Below are 22,719 nucleotides of genomic sequence, written 5' to 3'. Positions count from 1 at the left end.
CGGCATTTCTCTCCTGTCCCTCTGTGACGGCATTTCTCTCCTGTCCCTCTGTGACGGCATTTCTCTCCTGCCCCTGTGACTGCATTTCTCTCCTGTCACTCTGCACCTGGCTTCACTCCTGCTCCTCTGCGTCTACCTTCTATTATATATCAGCACTGAATAGATTGATTAACATAGCCAGATGCCAAATAAAAATACAAGAGGAAGGTCTATAAAACCCTACATGCTTTCACAATTATGTTAGTACAATGAGGAAAAATACTCAACACTTGCCAGGTGCTTGTTACCTTATATGTACAAATAAAGCTATTGCTATGTTTGCGATTAAACCCTAGAAGTCCTGCAAAAACCACCACCACCACCACAGACCACCACCCCGCGCCTGGTCACATGACCCTTGTGCAGTGACTTCATCTACTTGAAAGGGTTCAATGCTCATTAGAAAGTCACATTTGAGGCAAATTGGATAACCATAGATTCAGCTCAGGTGTGTATATCATTTAATGCCTCTAAAGGCCCCCATACATCAGAGATTGATTGCAGCAATCGTGCAATTTGCAATCGATTGTGTATAAAAATCTTTCCCTTTTTCAATCGATTGCAGAATTGCCACAATCAATCTCTGTGTATGGGGACCTTAATTTAGGGCAGTGTTGGCTAACCTTGACACTCCAGCTGTTGTGGAACTATATATCCCAGCATGCCCTGCCACAGTTTTAGCATGCCCTAATAGCAAAACTGTAGCAGTGCATGCTGGGTTATGTAGTTCCATAACAGCTGGAGTGTCAAGGTTAGCCAACACTGATTTAGGGTTTCCCAAACCCCGCCATTGCAGTCCAGGTTTTAAGGAAATCCATGCACTTCAGTCAATTTGATCTAGCGATCTGGACTCAAGCATGGAATGTCCTTAAAACCTGGACTGTAATGGCGGAGATTGGGAAACACTGCTCTAATCCATCCATTAGGAACTAACGACAACGCAGACATCCGATACAAACGCAGAGAACGCCGCCACGCGTGTAAGAACCAGGTGCTCTCTAAGAAGGAATCAGGTTTTCATTCTCAGGAAAAGTAATATTTATTATTTGGGGAAAAATACATGGTCTTGTATCATCCTCTCCCTGTAGTAGGGAACGATATCTGTGCAAATCTCTGCTACTCAGCAAACCGGAACATATGGTCACTATGGATATCCCGCCCGGGTGAGCAGCGCTAGTCACAGCTATAAATATTCCGCTGTAATCCCTGTTATCCAGAGAGGGTGCGAGACGCAATATGGCGGCGACAACCATCTGGAAAATGGCCAATGACTGCCGTCCTTTTTGCACCAAAACAATTCACATTTACACACATTTCCCAGAACGTGTACCGCATTCATAGGTTTGTGGTACGAGATATAGGCCAGGATTGTTGATCAACTATTGGCGATTTCATAGTAAATTCAGCTGTAAGGGGTCCGGTCTCGTACACACATGGAGATGTGGCCCTTTTCTAGCTTAAAAGCAGCTTATTGAGTTTATCAGTTCCCTAGGAACTAGTGATATCGCTGAGCCAGTGCGCACAAAATGGCTGTCTTTGCCGGGTCTACGTTACCAGTCCAACCTGGATGGTCCATGCAGTCCTGTTTGGTCATGAAGTAGTAAAGATCATTGTAGGCAACAGAGAACCACATTGGAGAAGGAAAATTCAGCTTGATGTGGGTGAAGGCTCGATCACATCCATGTTTCCTTCTGCGACCTTCTCTAAAAAGGAAACCAGAGGATCAAACAGAGGTTGAGGTTCCTCTGGCGCTGGATGGAGCGTCAATGTAGTGATCTCTTCCTCCTCCTCCTCCCCTTTAACCCCCTTGGCATGTGTCCGCTGGTGCTTGCGTAGGTCGGAGGGGCGAAGGAAGCCCTTGCCGCACTGTGGGCACATGTGGGGTCGCACATCGCTGTGTATTCTCTGGTGCTTCTTCAGCCTGGCACTGTCCACAAAGCCCTTCTCGCAGCGGTCACAGCGAAACGGCCGCATCTCCGGGTGGCACCTTTGGTGAATCCTCAGGTCCATCATGCTACGAAACGATATGGCGCACTTCTCACAGGTGGTGGATTCCTCCTTCTTCTTGCTGGGCTCTCGATTCGATTTCATGTGGGTGCGTTCATGTTTCCTAAGGCTGGAAGACACGATAAAGGTCTTCCCGCATTCCTCACACTTATAGGGTCTCTCGCCGCTGTGCGAGCGTTGGTGTTTGCTTAGTCCAGAACGCTCAGCAAAGCCTTTCCCGCATTCCGTGCACTGGAATGGCCGCTCTGTGCTGTGCGACAACCGGTGGCGCTTTAGGTCCCAGGATGCCACAAAAGTCTTGTCACAGTCCGGGCAGCGGAACGGTCTCTCACCTGTGTGGATACGCTGGTGCATTGCTAAGTCGGCCGGTTGCCGAAACGATTTGCCACACTTGTCGCAGCTGTAAGGTTTGACGCCCTGGTGAGCTCTCTGATGCCGGCGAAAGCTGGACGGGTCTGAGAACATGCGGCCGCACTGAGGGCATAAGTAAGGCTTCTCACCAGAGTGCGTCCTTTGGTGGCTCTGGTAGGACGACAGTTGGGTAAAGTCTTTGTTGCAGATGGGGCACTTGTAAGGTTTCTCTGCAGCGTGAATGCGCTGGTGACAGGTGAGAGAAGAGGCACGGGAGAACGCCTTTCCGCAGTATGAACACAGGAAAGGCTTCTCCCCCGTGTGGCTTCGTTCATGGTTCTTTAGGTCCTTCAGCTCGCTGTAAGATTTTTGGCACAGCTGGCACTGGTATGGCCGCAGCCCGGCATGGCTACGTCTGTGCTTCCGAAAAACAGAAGGGTCAGCGAAGCCTTTATCACATTCAGGGCAAGAGAACGGACGCTCTCCCGTGTGGAGCCGCTCATGGATTCGCAGCTTGGATGGGGTGGCATAAGCTTTTCCGCACTGCCCACAAGGGAATGGTAGCTGCCCACTATGTGTGGCCATGTGCACCCGAAGGCAAATGGGCTGCATGAAGGCTCTTCCACACTCCTTACACACAAAGGGCTTCTCTCCCGTGTGGCTTCGCACGTGGCTCCTCAGCAGGGACGCCGTCTTGTAGGACTTGTCGCAGTGCACACACTGATGCCGCTGTTCTCCTCTTGGCTCTCGTCTCTTGGAAGTTGGAGACTTGGGGTCCTGCTTTATGCAGTGTGCTTGGCAGTGGCGCTTGGCACGTGGCTGATTTGGAAAGGTCTTGCGGCAGGTGAGACAGCGGAGGCGACGTCCACAGTACACATAGCCAGGGGACTCTTGCTCAACCATCACCTCGATATCCACATATCCAGGGGACTCTTGCTCAACCATCACCTCGATATCCTTTAGAGGTTCCCCCTGGCCTGAAGACATCATGGAGGAAGCCTGGTGGAGAACCAGAAAGTGTCATCAAAACGTGTTCACCTAGATAAACATCACACAACTCTCTACCCTGGGAGTGACATCACTATGCTCCCAATATAAGGTGTATGTTCTGGAGGGGACATCGCTATCTCATAATGTAAGATGTATGTTCTGTGAGTGACATCACTATGCTCCCAATATAAGGTGTATGTTCTGCGAGTGACATCACTATGCTCCCAATATAAGGTGTATGTTCTGCGAGTGACATCACTATGCTCCCAATATAAGGTGTATGTTCTGCGAGTGACATCACTATGCTCCCAATATAAGGTGTATGTTCTGCGAGTGACATCACTATGCTCCCAATATAAGGTGTATGTTCTGCGAGTGACATCACTATGCTCCCAATATAAGGTGTATGTTCTGCGAGTGACATCACTATGCTCCCAATATAAGGTGTATGTTCTGGGAGTGACATCACTATGCTCCCAATATAAGGTGTATGTTCTGCGAGTGACATCACTATGCTCCCAATATAAGGTGTATGTTCTGCGAGTGACATCACTATGCTCCCAATATAAGGTGTATGTTCTGCGAGTGACATCACTATGCTCCCAATATAAGGTGTATGTTCTACGAGTGACACCCCTATGCTCCCAATATAAGGTGTATGTTCTGCGAGTGACATCACTATGCTCCCAATATAAGGTGTATGTTCTGCGAGTGACATCACTATGCTCCCAATATAAGGTGTATGTTCTGCGAGTGACATCACTATGCTCCCAATATAAGGTGTATGTTCTGCGAGTGACATCACTATGCTCCCAATATAAGGTGTATGTTCTGCGAGTGACATCACTATGCTCCCAATATAAGGTGTATGTTCTGGGAGTGACACCACTATGCTCCCAATATAAGGTGTATGTTCTACGAGTGACACCCCTATGCTCCCAATATAAGGTGTATGTTCTACGAGTGACACCCCTATGCTCCCAATATAAGGTGTATGTTCTGCGAGTGACATCACTATGCTCCCAATATAAGGTGTATGTTCTGCGAGTGACATCACTATGCTCCCAATATAAGGTGTATGTTCTGCGAGTGACATCACTATGCTCCCAATATAAGGTGTATGTTCTGGGAGTGACACCACTATGCTCCCAATATAAGGTGTATGTTCTGAGAGTGACACCACTATGCTCCCAATATAAGGTGTATGTTCTACGAGTGACACCCCTATGCTCCCAATATAAGGTGTATGTTCTACGAGTGACACCCCTATGCTCCCAATATAAGGTGTATGTTCTGCGAGTGACATCACTATGCTCCCAATATAAGGTGTATGTTCTGCGAGTGACATCACTATGCTCCCAATATAAGGTGTATGTTCTGCGAGTGACATCACTATGCTCCCAATATAAGGTGTATGTTCTGCGAGTGACATCACTATGCTCCCAATATAAGGTGTATGTTCTGCGAGTGACATCACTATGCTCCCAATATAAGGTGTATGTTCTGGGAGTGACACCACTATGCTCCCAATATAAGGTGTATGTTCTACGAGTGACACCCCTATGCTCCCAATATAAGGTGTATGTTCTGCGAGTGACATCACTATGCTCCCAATATAAGGTGTATGTTCTGCGAGTGACACCCCTATGCTCCCAATATAAGGTGTATGTTCTGCGAGTGACATCACTATGCTCCCAATATAAGGTGTATGTTCTGCGAGTGACATCACTATGCTCCCAATATAAGGTGTATGTTCTGCGAGTGACATCACTATGCTCCCAATATAAGGTGTATGTTCTGCGAGTGACATCACTATGCTCCCAATATAAGGTGTATGTTCTGCGAGTGACATCACTATGCTCCCAATATAAGGTGTATGTTCTGCGAGTGACACCCCTATGCTCCCAATATAAGGTGTATGTTCTGGAGGGGACATCGCTATCTCATAATGTAAGATGTATGTTCTGTGAGTGACATCACTATGCTCCCAATATAAGGTGTATGTTCTGAGAGTGACATCACTATGCTCCCAATATAAGGTGTATGTTCTGCGAGTGACATCACTATGCTCCCAATATAAGGTGTATGTTCTGCGAGTGACATCACTATGCTCCCAATATAAGGTGTATGTTCTGGGAGTGACATCACTATGCTCCCAATATAAGGTGTATGTTCTGCGAGTGACATCACTATGCTCCCAATATAAGGTGTATGTTCTGCGAGTGACATCACTATGCTCCCAATATAAGGTGTATGTTCTGCGAGTGACATCACTATGCTCCCAATATAAGGTGTATGTTCTGCGAGTGACATCACTATGCTCCCAATATAAGGTGTATGTTCTGCGAGTGACATCACTATGCTCCCAATATAAGGTGTATGTTCTGCGAGTGACATCACTATGCTCCCAATATAAGGTGTATGTTCTGCGAGTGACATCACTATGCTCCCAATATAAGGTGTATGTTCTGGGAGTGACACCACTATGCTCCCAATATAAGCTGTATGTTCTACGAGTGACACCCCTATGCTCCCAATATAAGGTGTATGTTCTACGAGTGACACCCCTATGCTCCCAATATAAGGTGTATGTTCTGCGAGTGACATCACTATGCTCCCAATATAAGGTGTATGTTCTGCGAGTGACATCACTATGCTCCCAATATAAGGTGTATGTTCTGCGAGTGACACCACTATGCTCCCAATATAAGGTGTATGTTCTGGGAGTGACACCACTATGCTCCCAATATAAGGTGTATGTTCTGGGAGTGACACCACTATGCTCCCAATATAAGGTGTATGTTCTACGAGTGACACCCCTATGCTCCCAATATAAGGTGTATGTTCTACGAGTGACACCCCTATGCTCCCAATATAAGGTGTATGTTCTGCGAGTGACATCACTATGCTCCCAATATAAGGTGTATGTTCTGCGAGTGACATCACTATGCTCCCAATATAAGGTGTATGTTCTGCGAGTGACATCACTATGCTCCCAATATAAGGTGTATGTTCTGCGAGTGACATCACTATGCTCCCAATATAAGGTGTATGTTCTGCGAGTGACATCACTATGCTCCCAATATAAGGTGTATGTTCTGCGAGTGACATCACTATGCTCCCAATATAAGGTGTATGTTCTGCGAGTGACACCCCTATGCTCCCAATATAAGGTGTATGTTCTACGAGTGACACCCCTATGCTCCCAATATAAGGTGTATGTTCTGCGAGTGACATCACTATGCTCCCAATATAAGGTGTATGTTCTGCGAGTGACATCACTATGCTCCCAATATAAGGTGTATGTTCTGCGAGTGACATCACTATGCTCCCAATATAAGGTGTATGTTCTGCGAGTGACACCCCTATGCTCCCAATATAAGGTGTATGTTCTGGAGGGGACATCGCTATCTCATAATGTAAGATGTATGTTCTGTGAGTGACATCACTATGCTCCCAATATAAGGTGTATGTTCTGCGAGTGACATCACTATGCTCCCAATATAAGGTGTATGTTCTGCGAGTGACATCACTATGCTCCCAATATAAGGTGTATGTTCTGGGAGTGACATCACTATGCTCCCAATATAAGGTGTATGTTCTGCGAGTGACATCACTATGCTCCCAATATAAGGTGTATGTTCTGCGAGTGACATCACTATGCTCCCAATATAAGGTGTATGTTCTGGGAGTGACATCACTATGCTCCCAATATAAGGTGTATGTTCTACGAGTGATACCACTATGCTCCCAATATAAGGTGTATGTTCTGGGAGTGACACAGACATGATACAGAGAAGACAGATTAGTCACAATATAAGGTCAATTTTTTGAGAGTGACATCACTACTCTTCTAGTATAAGGTGTATGTTCTGGGAGTGACATCACTACTCTCCCACTATAAGGTGTATGTTCTGGGAGTGACATCACTACTCTCCCAATATAAGGTGTATGTTCTGGGAGTGACATCACTACTCTCCCAATATAAGGTGTATGTTCTGGGAGTGACATCGCTATCTCATAATGTAAGATGTATGTTCTGGGAGTGACATCACTACTCTCCCAATATACGGTGTATGTTCTGGGAGTGACATCACTACTCTCCCAATATAAGGTGTATGTTCTGGGAGTGACATCGCTATTATCTCATAATGTAAGATGTATGTTCTGGGAGTGACATCACTACTCTCCCAATATACGGTGTATGTTCTGGGAGTGACATCACTACTCTCCCACTATAAGGTGTATGTTCTGGGAGTGACATCGCTATTATCTCATAATGTAAGATGTATGTTCTGGGAGTGACACAGACATGATACAGATAAGACATTTACATTAGATATATGGGGATAAGGGGGGAACACTTGCTGTCAGAGGATGATGGGCATAGTACACCATATAGGACATAATATATAAATATATCTCCATAGAAGGAAAAATATAATATGCTGCACTAAACCCAAATGTCCATATAATAGTGTCCAACAATCCTTTTCGTGTCTAGGGTGCTTATATAAAGCGGCAGCTATCTCCGTTAGTAGATCCCACACACAATCTCAATAAATTTGTAGACGAAAAAAAAAAAAAAAACTAGTGCAGCATAATAAAAATCACCAGTGAAAAGACGCAAATACAGTGCCTTGCAAAAGTATTCGCCCCCCTTGGCTTTTTACCTTTTTTGTTACATTACAACCTGTAAATTATTTTATTTTATATCTGAATTTTATGTGATGGATCTGCACAAAATAGTCTAATTTGGTGAAGTGAAAAAAAAATATAAAAAAAATGTATATATATATATATATATATATAAAAGAATCTTTATAAATACAATTCTGAAAATTGGCATGTGCATATGTAATCACCCCCTTTGCTATGAAGCCCCTCAAAAGTTCTGGTGCAACCAATTAACTTCAGAAGTCACATAATTAGTGAGATGAAGCCCACCTGTGTGAAATCTAAGTGTCACATGATCTGTCAGTATAAACTCACCTTTTCTCATAGGCCCAAGAGGCTGCAACACCACTAAGCAAGAGGCATCACACCATGAAGACCAAGGAGCTCTCCAAACAAGTCAGGGACAAAGTTGTTGAGAATTACAATTCTGGGCTGGGTTATAAAAAATATCCAAATCTTTGATGATCCCCCAGAGCATCATCAAATCCATCATCAAATGAAAAGAACATGGTACCACAACAAACCAGAGAGGGCCGCCCACCAAAACTCACAGACCGGGCAAGGAGGGCATTAATCAGAGAGGCAGCACAGAGAGCCAAGGTAACCCTGAAGGAGCTGCAGAGTTCCACAGCAGAGACTGGTGTATCTGTGCATGTGACCACAATAAGCCGTACACTCCATAGAGCTGGGCTTTATGGAAGAGTGGCCAGGAAAAAGCCAATACTTAGTGCTAAAAATAAGAAGACACAATTTGATTTTGCCAAAAAGCATGTGGGCGACTCCCCAAATGTATGGAGGAAGGTGCTCTGGTCAGATAAGACTAAAATTTTACTTTTCGGCCACCAAGGAAAACGCTATGTCTGGCGCAAAACCAACACATCCCATCACCCCAAGATCACCAGCAGCAGGGACTGAGAAACTGATTTGAGTCGAGGGAAAGATGGATGGTGCTAAATACAGGGATATTCTTGAGCAAAACCTGTTCCAGTCTGCCTGTGATATGAGACTGGGACGAAGGCTCACCTTCCAGCAGCACAATGACCCGAAGCATACTGCTAAAGTAACACTCGAGTGGTTTAAGGGGAAACATGTAAATGTGTTGGAATGGCCTAGTCACAGCCCAGATCTCAATCCAATTAAGAATCTGTGGTCAGACTTGAAGATTGCTGTTCACAAGCGGAAACCATCCAACATGAAGGAGCTGGAGCAGTTTTGTCCTGAGGAATGGCCAAAAATCCCAAGGGCAAGATCATAGACTTATCCAAAGCGACTTGCAGCTGTAATTGCCGCAAAAGGTGGTTTGACAAAGTACTGACTTTAGAGGGGTGAATAGTTATGCACGCTGAAGTTTTCTGTTATGTTGTCCTAAATGTTGTTTGATTCACAATATAAAAAAAAACCCACAACTTCACAGTTGTAGGCATGTTCTGTGAATGAAATGATGCACACCTTCACAGAATCCATTTTAATTCCAGGTTGTGAAGCAAAAAAACATGAAAAATTCAAAGGGGTGTGAATACGTTTGCAAGGCACTGTAGGTGCATTATCCAATAAACCCTGCCGTATTAAATCAGGTCCTGCATCCCTGCTCATAACGCCAACTTTTCCTTACACGCTCAGGAGCTGCGTGGAAAAAAATAAGATTTTTGTTACTTATAATTAAATCTGTCTTTCTCCAAGACCATCTGGGAGACACTTCTAGACCATGGGGTTAATGAGGGTTGAGGAGCCAGCACTTAATAGGTTCACTTTTTTCTTGGAGGTATATAAGCTTCTCCCCTCCAACCCCTTCCTCAGTTTGAGCTCAATAAGCCCTTGGGATAGGCTGAAGAACTAAGGACAGAAGTGCATCTACCTTCCACGTACAACCAAATAAGGGAGAACCCAAAGTGTCCCCCAGATGGACTCGGAGAAAGAGAATTAACGGTAAGTACTAAAAATCTTATTTTCTCCTTCAACCATCAGGGGGACACTTCTAGACCATGGGGGATGTACCAAAGCTGCCCCAAGGGTGGTGTTTGTACAGCCGTGGCCATACGTAATACTTTTCGTCCAAACGCAGCATCTTTGGACGCAAAGTCATGGAATCTGTAAAATTAGGTGAATGAGGACCACATAGCGGTTCCACATAACTGCTCCGCAGAGGCACCATGCCGCGCCGCCCACCATGCACCAACCGAGCGAGTGGAATGAGCTGAAATCCTGGCTAGAATAGGTCTCAGCCCCCTCATGTGCTTGCTAAGTTGTAGCCCCAATCCATCTGGATAGTCTGTTTGGATGCCGTCCAGCCTCTTTTCTTAGCGTCAAAGTATAAGCAGTTTATCCATTCTTCATACTTGCCATCTTCTCCAGATAGAACTTTAACACTCTAATGACATGTAACCGAGACAACTGACACCCCTTACTGGTCTTGCCTGAACCAGTCATGGACGGAATGACTGTATCGTGATTAAGATGGCATGCAGACACAACCTTAGGTTGATCGGAAGGAAGTGTACGTAACACTGCCGTATCTTCGGGAAAACCAGATATAGAGCCTTACAAGATAAAGCCCCTAATTCTGACACCCTGCTAGCCGATGATATAGCCAACAGAAAAACTAATTTCCAAGTTACCCCCTTCAAGTCCACCTCCTGTAATCACTCAAAAGGTGGTAACTGAACTGCTGACAGCACAAGATTTAAGTCCCAATGCTCTATGGGATGTATGGTGCCTGCATGTGTAAGACACCCTGCAAAAAAAAGCATTTACTTCAGGCATAAATGACAATCTCTTCCGAAAATAGAAAGATTCATCCAATTCTTTAGAATGTTTAATTGGAACATCCGGGAATGTAACCTCGCATACTGGACTGCTTCCAAAGAGAACACCGCGCCAGCACAGCTCTCTCTCAGCAGCCTGTCCCGGCATTGCACCGCGACCCCCAGCTGCCTTACTATACTGCACCCCTTGGCCGAATTACCGCCACGGGTTACTCCGGACCTCCTGCTCACCCTGCCCGCACTCTACATCCTGCTGGCAGCTGTCTGCCGCCGGAGCCCCATATCAGAGCACAGTTCTGTAGCTGGTGTCTCTGGTAAGGAGGGGGTTTAGCGGAGTAGAGAGAGAGAGTGTAAGAAGGGAGGGGGGGCTGGCTCCTCGACCCTCACTAACCCCATGTTCTAGAGGTGTCCCCCAGATGGATGAAAGAGAAATACACTGTATATGCAGCCTGTGGGGTTATCACAGACGGGGAACTTCAGATTCCAGTATTTTTCCAAGGAATCTATGGGGTACCGCATGTTAACCCAGAGTATTCCACGCGATTAAAATGCAGAACAACTGATTGGCTCTAGGTTTGAAACCCGGAGTTTAACCCCTGCGCCTAACTGAATATGCCCAATAGGAAGTGAAAACATGTCCCTGTACTCTTTACACACAAAGGGTTTCTCTCCCATGTGGCAGGGTTTCTCTCCCGTGTGGCTTCGCACATGGCTCCTCAGCAGGGACGCCGTCTTGTAGGACTTGTCGCAGTGCACACACTGATGCCGCTGTTCTCCTCCCGGCTCTCGTCTCTTGGAAGTTGGAGACTTGGGGGTTCTCATTTACCCAGTGCGCTTGGAGGTGGCGCTTGGCACGTGGCTGATTTGGAAAGGTCTTGCGGCAGGTCAGACAGCGGAGGCGACGTCCACAGTACACATAGCCAGGGGACTCTTGCTCAACCATTACCTTGATATCCTTTAGAGATTCCCCCTGGCCTGCAGACATCACGGAGGAAGCCTGGTAAGGAGAACCAGAAAGAGCCATCAAAAAGCGTTCCTCCAGATGCGTCACCTAGATAAACATCACGTAACTCTCAACTCTGGGAGTGACATCACTACTCTCCCAATATAAGGTGTATGTTCTAGAAGCGACATCAATAGTTTCCCAATATAAGGTGTATGTTCTAGGAATGACATCACTACAGGTTTTAAGGATAGCCATACTTGAGCACATGTGTCTTAATTAGTACCTCAGTTATTTTGATTTAACCATCTGTGCTCAAGCATGGATATCACTACTGCCTTGAGAACCATGGTTGGGAACCCCTGTGCTAGACTGTTTCAGCAGGGCGCCGTTACAATGCGCCATTGTAATGAGATAGTCAGTGTTACTTCACCTGTCAGTGGTTATGGCTAATTAGTGTGTAATAAAAATTATATATATATATATATATATATGTATAATGTATTATATACACATACATACATTTCCATGACTACACAGTGATCGCGGTGAGCGACAAAATTTGTGGGTCCCAGGGACCCACCACTTTAAAAAAATGGGGTCCTACGTGACCATTTCTGGGTCCCATCATAATTTATGCTTTAGAGCTCCCCATATACCACCACACATCCCCACATGCCCCTAAAATGCATGTTTTAATGCCTCCATGATCTTTCAGGTAATATGACTTTCCCCCTGTGCAGTGCCCCCAGGAGCGGTCCCCCTGTGCAGTGCCCCCAGGAGAGGTCCCCCTGTGCAGTGCCCCCAGGAGAGGTCCCCCTGTGCAGTGCCCCCCTTATGCCTGTCAGACCACCTAAGCAGTCCAATGAAGGCATCTGCCCCCCTAATAGGTGTGAGTGACCTGGGCATTAGGCCACTAAAGGGCAAATAGGTGGGCCCCCTAGTGACCTGGGCCAAATGCCGAAGTCACACACCTATTTGGGGGGCATATATCTTCAATTAGGCCTAATGCCCCCTATGTTGCCCGGGCCTTGTGCCCGCCTAGAGACCCACAGGCCTATTGCCTGAATTTATCCCACGGGCCTAGTGCCCGACAACCCTGGTGGTCTAGGAAGGAGTAAAATACCGGTGGCCCAAGGCCGCCTACTAGTATGGTGGAAGAAGCTTTCCTCCCCCGCAGTCCTCAGCTTCAGTCTTCTGCCACTGGCCCGTCCTGGCCACCGGCACCGCCTCTTCCTTCCTGATCACGCCGTCTTCTGCCTCTTGCGCGGCCGCCGGTGCTGTTGCCGCGCCGCTCTTCTCTTCGGGAGGTCTTCACTCCTCCCCTGGGCCGACAGACTGATCGCGTTCCCGCTCAGCAGCGTCTATTCAAGACGCCGCGAGTGGGCGGGGCTATAACGCGACGAGCCGCGATTGGCTCATCGCGTCTGCCTCCTATTGGCTGATGCTTTTGGCTCGCGGCCAGTGCCAAACCACTGCCGCCGCTACTTGGCTTCTGGGCAGCGAGCTCCGCTCAGCTCGCGCCCGCAGCCAAGCTTCTCCCGCCACCACTGGTGGAAGGGACCTGGCGGTCCCTTCACCAGGTACCCGCCGCGGTGGCTTACCCGGCGCTGGGAACGAACACTGTCCCAGCGCCGGGCACGGACGGTGTGCCGATGCTGGGATCGGACACTTGATCTCAGCACGGCTTTCCACAGCAGCAGCCAATGAGAGTCTCTCATTGGCTGCTCTAACAGACAGCGTTGTGTCTGTTACTGCAGGGGGACGCGCTGTGCTGCAGCCAGCTGTCAGGGATTGGCCACAGCGCGTCCCCGGGGACTTTAAAAAAGTGAGTCCCCAGTCCCCGATATGGGGTAAAATACGCGCTATAGCGCGTATTTGCAAACACTGCTACACTTCAACTAATCGCACCGCTTTATTCTAGATCACCTGGTGTAGACCTCTGTGATGCTCAATCCCGCTACACCCATGACTCCCCCAGACGCAGTGCAGGCCCCAGCTGGTGAAACGACACCATAGACAGTCCCGGTGGCGGGTATTTGACTGGTAAGTGGTTTTGCTTCTGTATGCACTCTGACAAAAATGTTGTTGCGACACTGAAACGTTGGTAACTACCGGCTGCCTGTGTAGTTGGTCATTGCACTCAGTGCCACCAAATCTCTATTTACATGTAGACCCAAGGTGAGGGTCTGTGTCCGGTGTCGTAGTGTTAACAGGAGCACTCTGGTGGGTCTTCTGCTCTCATATCCCATGGAAGCTAAAGAACGTTGCACTGACCTGCTGGATACGCGTCTGGTACCTCCTGCACTGGATGTGGATGTGAGTTAAAACAGTGTCGCTTGTCTGTTACCACGGACAATTCTGGCCAGGCGCCGCTGGTCACGATCATTGAGCACCTGTGTCCAGCCATGGTGGACGGTAAGGCCTTCCATGAGGTATTCCTGGTACACACGTGACACCATTGATCGAGGAATGTTGAATATCCACACAACTTCGGAAATGGAACGGCCTATCCGCCAGGCACCCACTATCATGCCTGCCTTGCCTTGAGCAGCCTAGACGGTGTTCACACTGACTCTCGAGAGGTCAGATTACAACTGATGCAGGTCTTGGCAACTCCAAGATGTCACAGTACGGTGACACTAGCTACCATCACCTTTGCATACTGATATTCACAGCGCTTCACTTTTTTTTTTTGTTATGTTACAGCCTTATTCCAAAATGGAATAAATTCATTTTATCCTCAAAATTCTACACACAATACCCCATAATGACAATGTGGAAATTTTTTTTTTTAGATTTTTGCAAATTTAATTAAAAAAAACAAAAACAAAAAAACAACCTAAGAAATCACATGTACATAAGTATTCACTTTGCCATGAAGCTCAAAATTGAGCTCAGGTGCATCCTGTTTCCACTGATCATCCTTGAGATGTTCCTACAGCTTAATTGGAGTCTACCTGTGGTATATTCAGTTGTTTGGACATGATTTTGAATGGCATACACCTGTCTATATAAAGGTCCCACACTTGACAGTGCATGTCAGAGCACAAACCAAGAATGAAGTCCAAGGAATTGTCTGTAGACCTCCGAGACAGGATTGACTCGAGGCACAAATCTGGGGAAGGGTACAGAAAAATATCTGCTGCCTTGAAGGTCCCAATGAGCACAGTGGCCTCCATTATTCGTAAATGGAAGAAGTTTGGAACCACCAGGACTCTTCCTAGAGTTGGCCGGCCGTCTAAACTGAGAGATTGGGGGAGAAGGGCCCTAGTCAGTCAGAACCCAATGGTCAGTCCGTCAGAGCTACAGCATTCCTCTGTGGAGAGAGGAGAACCTTCCAGAAGGACAACCATCTCTGCAGCAATCCACCAATCAGGTCTGTATAGTAGAGTGGCCAGAAGGAAGCCACTCCTTAGTAAAAAAGCACATGGCAGCCCACCTGGAGTTTGCCAAAATGCACCTGAAGGACTCGCAGACCATAAGAAACAAAATTCTCTGGTCTGATGAAACAAAGATTGAACTCTTTGGCATCAATGCCAGGCGTTATGTTTGGAGAAAACCAGGCACCGCTCATCATCAGGCCAATACCATCCCTACAGTGAAGCATGGTGGTGGCAGCATCATGCTGTGGGGATGTTTTTCAGCGGTAGGAACTGGGAGACTAGTCAGGATAGAGGGAAAGATGAATGCAGCAATGTACAGAGACATCCTGGATGAGAACCTGCTCCAGAGCGTTCTTGACCTCAGACTTGGGCGGCGGTTCATCTTTCAGCAGGACAACGACCTTAAGCACACAGCCAAGATATCGAAGGAGTGGCTTCAGGACAACTCTGTGAATGTCCTTGAGTGGCCCAGCCAGAGCCCAGACTTGAATCCGATTGAACATCTCTGGAGAGATCTGAAAATGGCTGTGCACCGACGCTTCCCATCCAACCTGATGGAGCTTGAGAGGTGCTGCAAAGAGGAATGGGCGAAACTGCCCAAAGATAGGTGTGCCAAGCTTGTGGCATCATATTCAAAAAGAATTGAGGCTGTAATTGCTGTAAAAGGTGCATCAACAAAGTATTGAGCAAAGGCTGTGAATACTTATGTACATGTGATTTCTTAGTTTGTTTATTTTAATTACATCTGCAAAAACCGTAAAAAAAACTTTACACGTTGTCATTATGGGGTATTGTGAGTAGAACAAAAATGATTTTATTCCATTTTGGAATAAGGCTGTAACATAACAAAATGTGGAAAAAGTGAAGTGTTGTGAATACTTTCCGGATGCACTGTATATATGTCCACCCCATATATATTTTTTTAATTATTATTTTATTTATTTATTTATTTTTTTCTTAATTCGAGACACATATGAGTTACACAGGTTCTGTAGCTGGCTAACTTCAAGTCTCCATTACAGCCACAGAACACATTCACGTGTGTCCCAAATTATAGGGATGATATGGCGCTCCCTGAGGTAAAATCGTGTATCGCTCAGTTGCTTTCCTTTTTTCCTCGATGTATATCCAAGTTGAAGGCGGCGCTCAAGAGGCTCCGTATCCAACAAAACCTCTTTATTCCAGGAGGAGGGCAGGCGTCAGATAAGCGCATAGATTTGTTATTCCTGTACACTAATTTTATACCATTTCTTAAAAATATTTTACATTTGATCTGTTATTATTACCAGTTACTTATATAGCGCACACATATCCCGCAGCGCTTTACTGAGAATATTTGGCCATTCACATGAGTCCGTGCCCCAGTGGAGCTTACACTCTATGGGCCCGATTCAGACCCATTCACTAGGCTGCGTTCGCACGTAGCCTGCTGATGTTTGCAATCTGCGCATGCGTATGATGCACTGCGCGTGCGCGAACCAGTCCATGCGATGGCGAAGCGATCGCTCCCCTTGTACAGAGACGCCTGGTAACAGGGGTTGGTCGATAGAAATGGGGGAGAGATGGTGCGAACGCAGGCGTGTCTGAGCGTCTTAACGCCGTTTCAGAGGCGTGCATAATTAAGACGCAGCGTCATAATACACGTCACATGGCTGAAATACCCTACCGCAAGCTCTGCGAGCGCTTCAGTGTGTATGGTCAGCCACAAGTGCTGCATGTGGGTCCGATGTTACCGATGGTTGCATACACTTCCTGGAGACGACGTGTATCACTAAGGGAAAGTGGGCGTTTTAAGACAGGCTGATGGGCGTCTAAATACACACAGCGATCGCACGCCAAGACATAGTGGGCATGCTGATGCCTTGGCGTGCGATCGCGGGATTTGCATACTTTGGCAGCTGATGGCCGCGTGCGAACGCATCTAGCGAGCGGGTCTGTATCAGGCCCTATGTTCCCTATCACATACACATTAGGGTTCATTTTTGTTGGGAGCCAATTAACCTACCAGTATATTTTTAGAGTGTGGAAGGAAACCGGAGCACCCAGAGGAAATCCACGCAAGCACAGGAAGAATATACAAACTCCACACACAGTCAGGGCCGTACCCACAACCCCAGTGCGCTGTGAGGCAGTAATGCTGACCATTACACCATCTGTGCTGCTCCATGGTCGGATTATGGGCCTGATTCAGACCCACTCGCGAGCGGCTGTCCGCTCGCAAGTGGGTCGATGGTCTGCACTGAGCATGCGCACGACGGAGGGAGCTCCGTCGTGCGCATGCGCCAGACACGACGAGCGAAGGACTTTCCTTCGCTCGTTGTGTCCGATCAAAGAGGGCGTGTTGTCAATGTTGATTGACAGCACGCCCCCTTTGGTGGGCGTGCCGGGGGCGTGCCTCCCTGACGGGGGCGTTCCCACGGGAACGCCTCCCGTCAGAAGCCGGCCCACTGACATCACTAGTGATGTCAGTGGGAGTGATTTTGGCTCTGATAGAGCCAAAATCACTCCGGAGCTTGCGGTTGAAAACCTCAACCGCAGGCTCCGGCTCGCAATTTCAATGGTCGCGATGGTCACGACCATCGCGGCCATCAAAATGCACGCTCGTATAGCCTGTGGGTGGTGACCCACAGCTATACGAGCGTCCAGGAGGACGCTCCATGAAAATGGAGCCCGGCCCTCATTCAGAGCGTGCGCTCTGCTCAGAGCGTACGGCTCTGAATGAGGGCCTATGTCTTTTTCGTGGAAAGTGAATCTCCTTTAAAACATCTTTAAGTGCGAAGGCTGAGGGGAACGGCTTATGGCTCTGAATCAGGGCCGGGCTGTTGTCTTTTTTGAACGGCCTCCTGGCCGCTCACATAGCTGTGGGTGACCACCCACAGCTATAGTGAGCGGCCGAAATGATGGTCGCGATGGTCAAGACCATCGCGACCATCGGGCTTGCGACGAGACCCTTGCGGTAGGGTCTCGTGGCCGCAAGCCCTGGAGTGCTTTCGGCTCTATCAGAGCCAAAAGCACTCCCACTGACATCACTAGTGATGTCAGTGGGGCCGGACCCAGACGGTAGGCGTTCCCATGGGAACGCCTCCGTCTGGGCAGCCACGCCCCCAGCACGCCTACCAAAGGGGGCGTGCTGTCAATCACCATTGACAGCACGCCCCCTCTGGTGCAAGACCCATAACGACGGTTTGGCCGTCGCTATTCGGGTCTCGAGCATGCGCACTCGGCCAACGTCGACCCGCTTGCGAGCGGGTCTGAATTAGGCCCAATGTTCGGTTCAGATAAAGATGCTTTATACATTATCTGGCTTACAGCTATTTCATCTCTTGCTATTTGAGTCTTATCACAGTGGTGATTTTGATTATGCTGCACTAAGAGGCAGAGAATACACAGATATAATAGTAATAGGAGACATGTGTAACATACAGGACACACAGATATTACATATATAATATATACCTGCTGTCAGGGGATGATGGGAGTTATACACCATATAGGACATACTGTATATATAATACACAGATATAATAGTAATAGGAGACATGTGTAACATACAGGACACACAGATAACACATATATAATATATACCTGCTGTCAGGGGATGATGGGAGTTATACACCATAGGACATACTGTATATATAATACACAGATATAATAGTAATAGGAGACATGTGTAACATACAGGACACACAGATAACACATATATAATATATACCTGCTGTCAGGGGATGATGGGAGTTATACACCATATAGGATATACTGTATATATAATACACAGATATAATAGTAATAGGAGACATGTGTAACATACAGGACACACAGATATTACATATATAATATATACCTGCTGTCAGGGGATGATGGGAGTTATACACCATATAGGACATACTGTATATATAATACACAGATATAATAGTAATAGGAGACATGTGTAACATACAGGACACACAGATATTACATATATAATATATACCTGCTGTCAGGGGATGATGGGAGTTATACACCATAGGACATACTGTATATATAATACACAGATATAATAGTAATAGGAGACATGTGTAACATACAGGACACACAGATATCACATATATAATATATACCTGCTGTCAGGGGATGATGGGAGTTATACACCATATAGGACATACTGTATATATAATACACAGATATAATAGTAATAGGAGACATGTGTAACATACAGGACACACAGATAACACATATATAATATATACCTGCTGTCAGGGGATGATGGGAGTTATACACCATATAGGACATACTGTATATATAATACACAGATATAATAGTAATAGGAGACATGTGTAACATACAGGACACACAGATAACACATATATAATATATACCTGCTGTCAGGGGATGATGGGAGTTATACACCATATAGGACATACTGTATATATAATACACAGATATAATAGTAATAGGAGACATGTGTAACATACAGGACACACAGATATTACATATATAATATATACCTGCTGTCAGGGGATGATGGGAGTTATACACCATATAGGACATACTGTATATATAATACACAGATATAATAGTAATAGGAGACATGTGTAACATACAGGACACACAGATATTACATATATAATATATACCTGCTGTCAGGGGATGATGGGAGTTATACACCATAGGACATACTGTATATATAATACACAGATATAATAGTAATAGGAGACATGTGTAACATACAGGACACACAGATAACACATATATAATATATACCTGCTGTCAGGGGATGATGGGAGTTATACACCATATAGGATATACTGTATATATAATACACAGATATAATAGTAATAGGAGACATGTGTAACATACAGGACACACAGATATTACATATATAATATATACCTGCTGTCAGGGGATGATGGGAGTTATACACCATATAGGACATACTGTATATATAATACACAGATATAATAGTAATAGGAGACATGTGTAACATACAGGACACACAGATAACACATATATAATATATACCTGCTGTCAGGGGATGATGGGAGTTATACACCATATAGGACATACTGTATATATAATACACAGATATAATAGTAATAGGAGACATGTGTAACATACAGGACACACAGATATTACATATATAATATATACCTGCTGTCAGGGGATGATGGGAGTTATACACCATATAGGACATACTGTATATATAATACACAGATATAATAGTAATAGGAGACATGTGTAACATACAGGACACACAGATATTACATATATAATATATACCTGCTGTCAGGGGATGATGGGAGTTATACACCATAGGACATACTGTATATATAATACACAGATATAATAGTAATAGGAGACATGTGTAACATACAGGACACACAGATATCACATATATAATATATACCTGCTGTCAGGGGATGATGGGAGTTATACACCATATAGGACATACTGTATATATAATACACAGATATAATAGTAATAGGAGACATGTGTAACATACAGGACACACAGATAACACATATATAATATATACCTGCTGTCAGGGGATGATGGGAGTTATACACCATATAGGACATACTGTATATATAATACACAGATATAATAGTAATAGGAGACATGTGTAACATACAGGACACACAGATATTACATATATAATATATACCTGCTGTCAGGGGATGATGGGAGTTATACACCATAGGACATACTGTATATATAATACACAGATATAATAGTAATAGGAGACATGTGTAACATACAGGACACACAGATATTACATATATAATATATACCTGCTGTCAGGGGATGATGGGAGTTATACACCATAGGATATACTGTATATATAATACACAGATATAATAGTAATAGGAGACATGTGTAACATACAGGACACACAGATAGCACATATATAATATATACCTGCTGTCAGGGGATGATGGGAGTTATACACCATATAGGACATACTGTATATATAATACACAGATATAATAGTAATAGGAGACATGTGTAACATACAGGACACACAGATAACACATATATAATATATACCTGCTGTCAGGGGATGATGGGAGTTATACACCATATAGGACATACTGTATATATAATACACAGATATAATAGTAATAGGAGACATGTGTAACATACAGGACACACAGATAACACATATATAATATATACCTGCTGTCAGGGGATGATGGGAGTTATACACCATCTAGGACATACTGTATATATAATACACAGATATAATAGTAATAGGAGACATGTGTAACATACAGGACACACAGATATTACATATATAATATATACCTGCTGTCAGGGGATGATGGGAGTTATACACCATAGGACATACTGTATATATAATACACAGATATAATAGTAATAGGAGACATGTGTAACATACAGGACACACAGATATTACATATACAATATATACCTGCTGTCAGGGGATGATGGGAGTTATACACCATATAGGATATACTGTATATATAATACACAGATATAATAGTAATAGGAGACATGTGTAACATACAGGACACACAGATAACACATATATAATATATACCTGCTGTCAGGGGATGATGGGAGTTATACACCATATAGGACATACTGTATATATAATACACAGATATAATAGTAATAGGAGACATGTGTAACATACAGGACACACAGATATTACATATATAATATATACCTGCTGTCAGGGGATGATGGGAGTTATACACCATATAGGATATACTGTATATATAATACACAGATATAATAGTAATAGGAGACATGTGTAACATACAGGACACACAGATATTACATATATAATATATACCTGCTGTCAGGGGATGATGGGAGTTATACACCATATAGGACATACTGTATATATAATACACAGATATAATAGTAATAGGAGACATGTGTAACATACAGGACACACAGATATTACATATATAATATATACCTGCTGTCAGGGGATGATGGGAGTTATACACCATAGGACATACTGTATATATAATACACAGATATAATAGTAATAGGAGACATGTGTAACATACAGGACACACAGATATTACATATATAATATATACCTGCTGTCAGGGGATGATGGGAGTTATACACCCAGCAGGCACTCAGCAGCTCCCTGCCAGCAGACAAAGCGTAACATGGCCGGACCTAGGACCCTGGGGGTGGGAGGAGGAGTCGGTGCCGGAAGTCGGTGTCCGTTACAATAAACTGTCCCCTGACAGGAGTGAGTGTTCGGGGATGAAGGAGTCACCGTGGTCAGGCTGTGCGGTGGCAGTGTCCGGCTCTCCCTGACCGGACAGTGTCAGCTTCCCGCCGGCGTCTCCGCAGCACGGTCAGCTCTGTGCCGGCCGGAACGCTCCTTTTCCTGCTTTGTTTCAAGCAGGACCTCACCAGCGCGGCGCAGCGGCCAGGACACCGCCCACATCAGCCGCTGGCGCTGCTGTAGTGATACGTCCTTTGAAGTCACCCGTTGCCCGCCATCTTGTGAGTGGCAGCCTTTTCATTCCTGCCGGCCGCTCCCCCCCCGCCATCTTTAGACCGGGCACCCGCCGGCCCCCGTGCCGCCATCTTGCAA

At 45.5% G+C, this 22,719-nt stretch overlaps 1 protein-coding gene across 4 annotated transcripts; it reads right to left on the bottom strand.

Moving 5' to 3' along the window:
- Positions 1–942: 942 nt before the first annotated feature.
- On the bottom strand, positions 943–22,615 carry ZNF668 (zinc finger protein 668). Of its 4 annotated transcripts, none has more exons than XM_088463806.1 (2): positions 11,773–11,850; positions 943–3,396 (listed from the first exon to the last, which is right to left on the bottom strand). In XM_088463806.1, exons 1-2 carry the CDS (start codon positions 11,848–11,850, stop codon positions 1,687–1,689), a joined length of 1,788 nt encoding a protein of 595 aa, XP_088319932.1. In that variant the 3' UTR covers positions 943–1,686. The 4 variants fall into 4 exon arrangements, with proteins under 4 accessions (XP_088319932.1, XP_088319933.1, XP_088319934.1 ...); XM_088463807.1 differs by lacking the exon at positions 11,773–11,850 and adding an exon at positions 22,208–22,615 and having other exon boundaries at positions 944–3,396; XM_088463808.1 differs by lacking the exon at positions 11,773–11,850 and adding an exon at positions 18,612–18,636 and having other exon boundaries at positions 944–3,396.
- Between the last annotated feature and the right edge of the window lie 104 nt (positions 22,616–22,719).

Source organism: Taudactylus pleione, unplaced genomic scaffold (assembly GCF_031769625.1).
Source record: "Taudactylus pleione unplaced genomic scaffold, aTauple2 ptg001463l, whole genome shotgun sequence".
Classification (NCBI taxonomy): Eukaryota; Metazoa; Chordata; class Amphibia; order Anura; family Myobatrachidae; genus Taudactylus; species Taudactylus pleione.
The sequence above is the reverse complement of the archived record's forward strand: the minus strand, read 5'-3'. Positions and strand labels throughout refer to the sequence as shown.

Bases quoted from the DNA above. Each gene is read 5' to 3' on its own strand.
- ZNF668 (XM_088463805.1), bottom strand. From the start codon at position 11,648: ATGAGAACCCCCAAGTCTCCAACTTCCAAGAGACGAGAGCCGGGAGGA. The intron at 3,397-11,483 runs GTGTGTAAAGAG...GTTCTCCACCAG, and splicing joins ACATGGGAGAGAAACCCTTT to GCTTCCTCCATGATGTCTTC.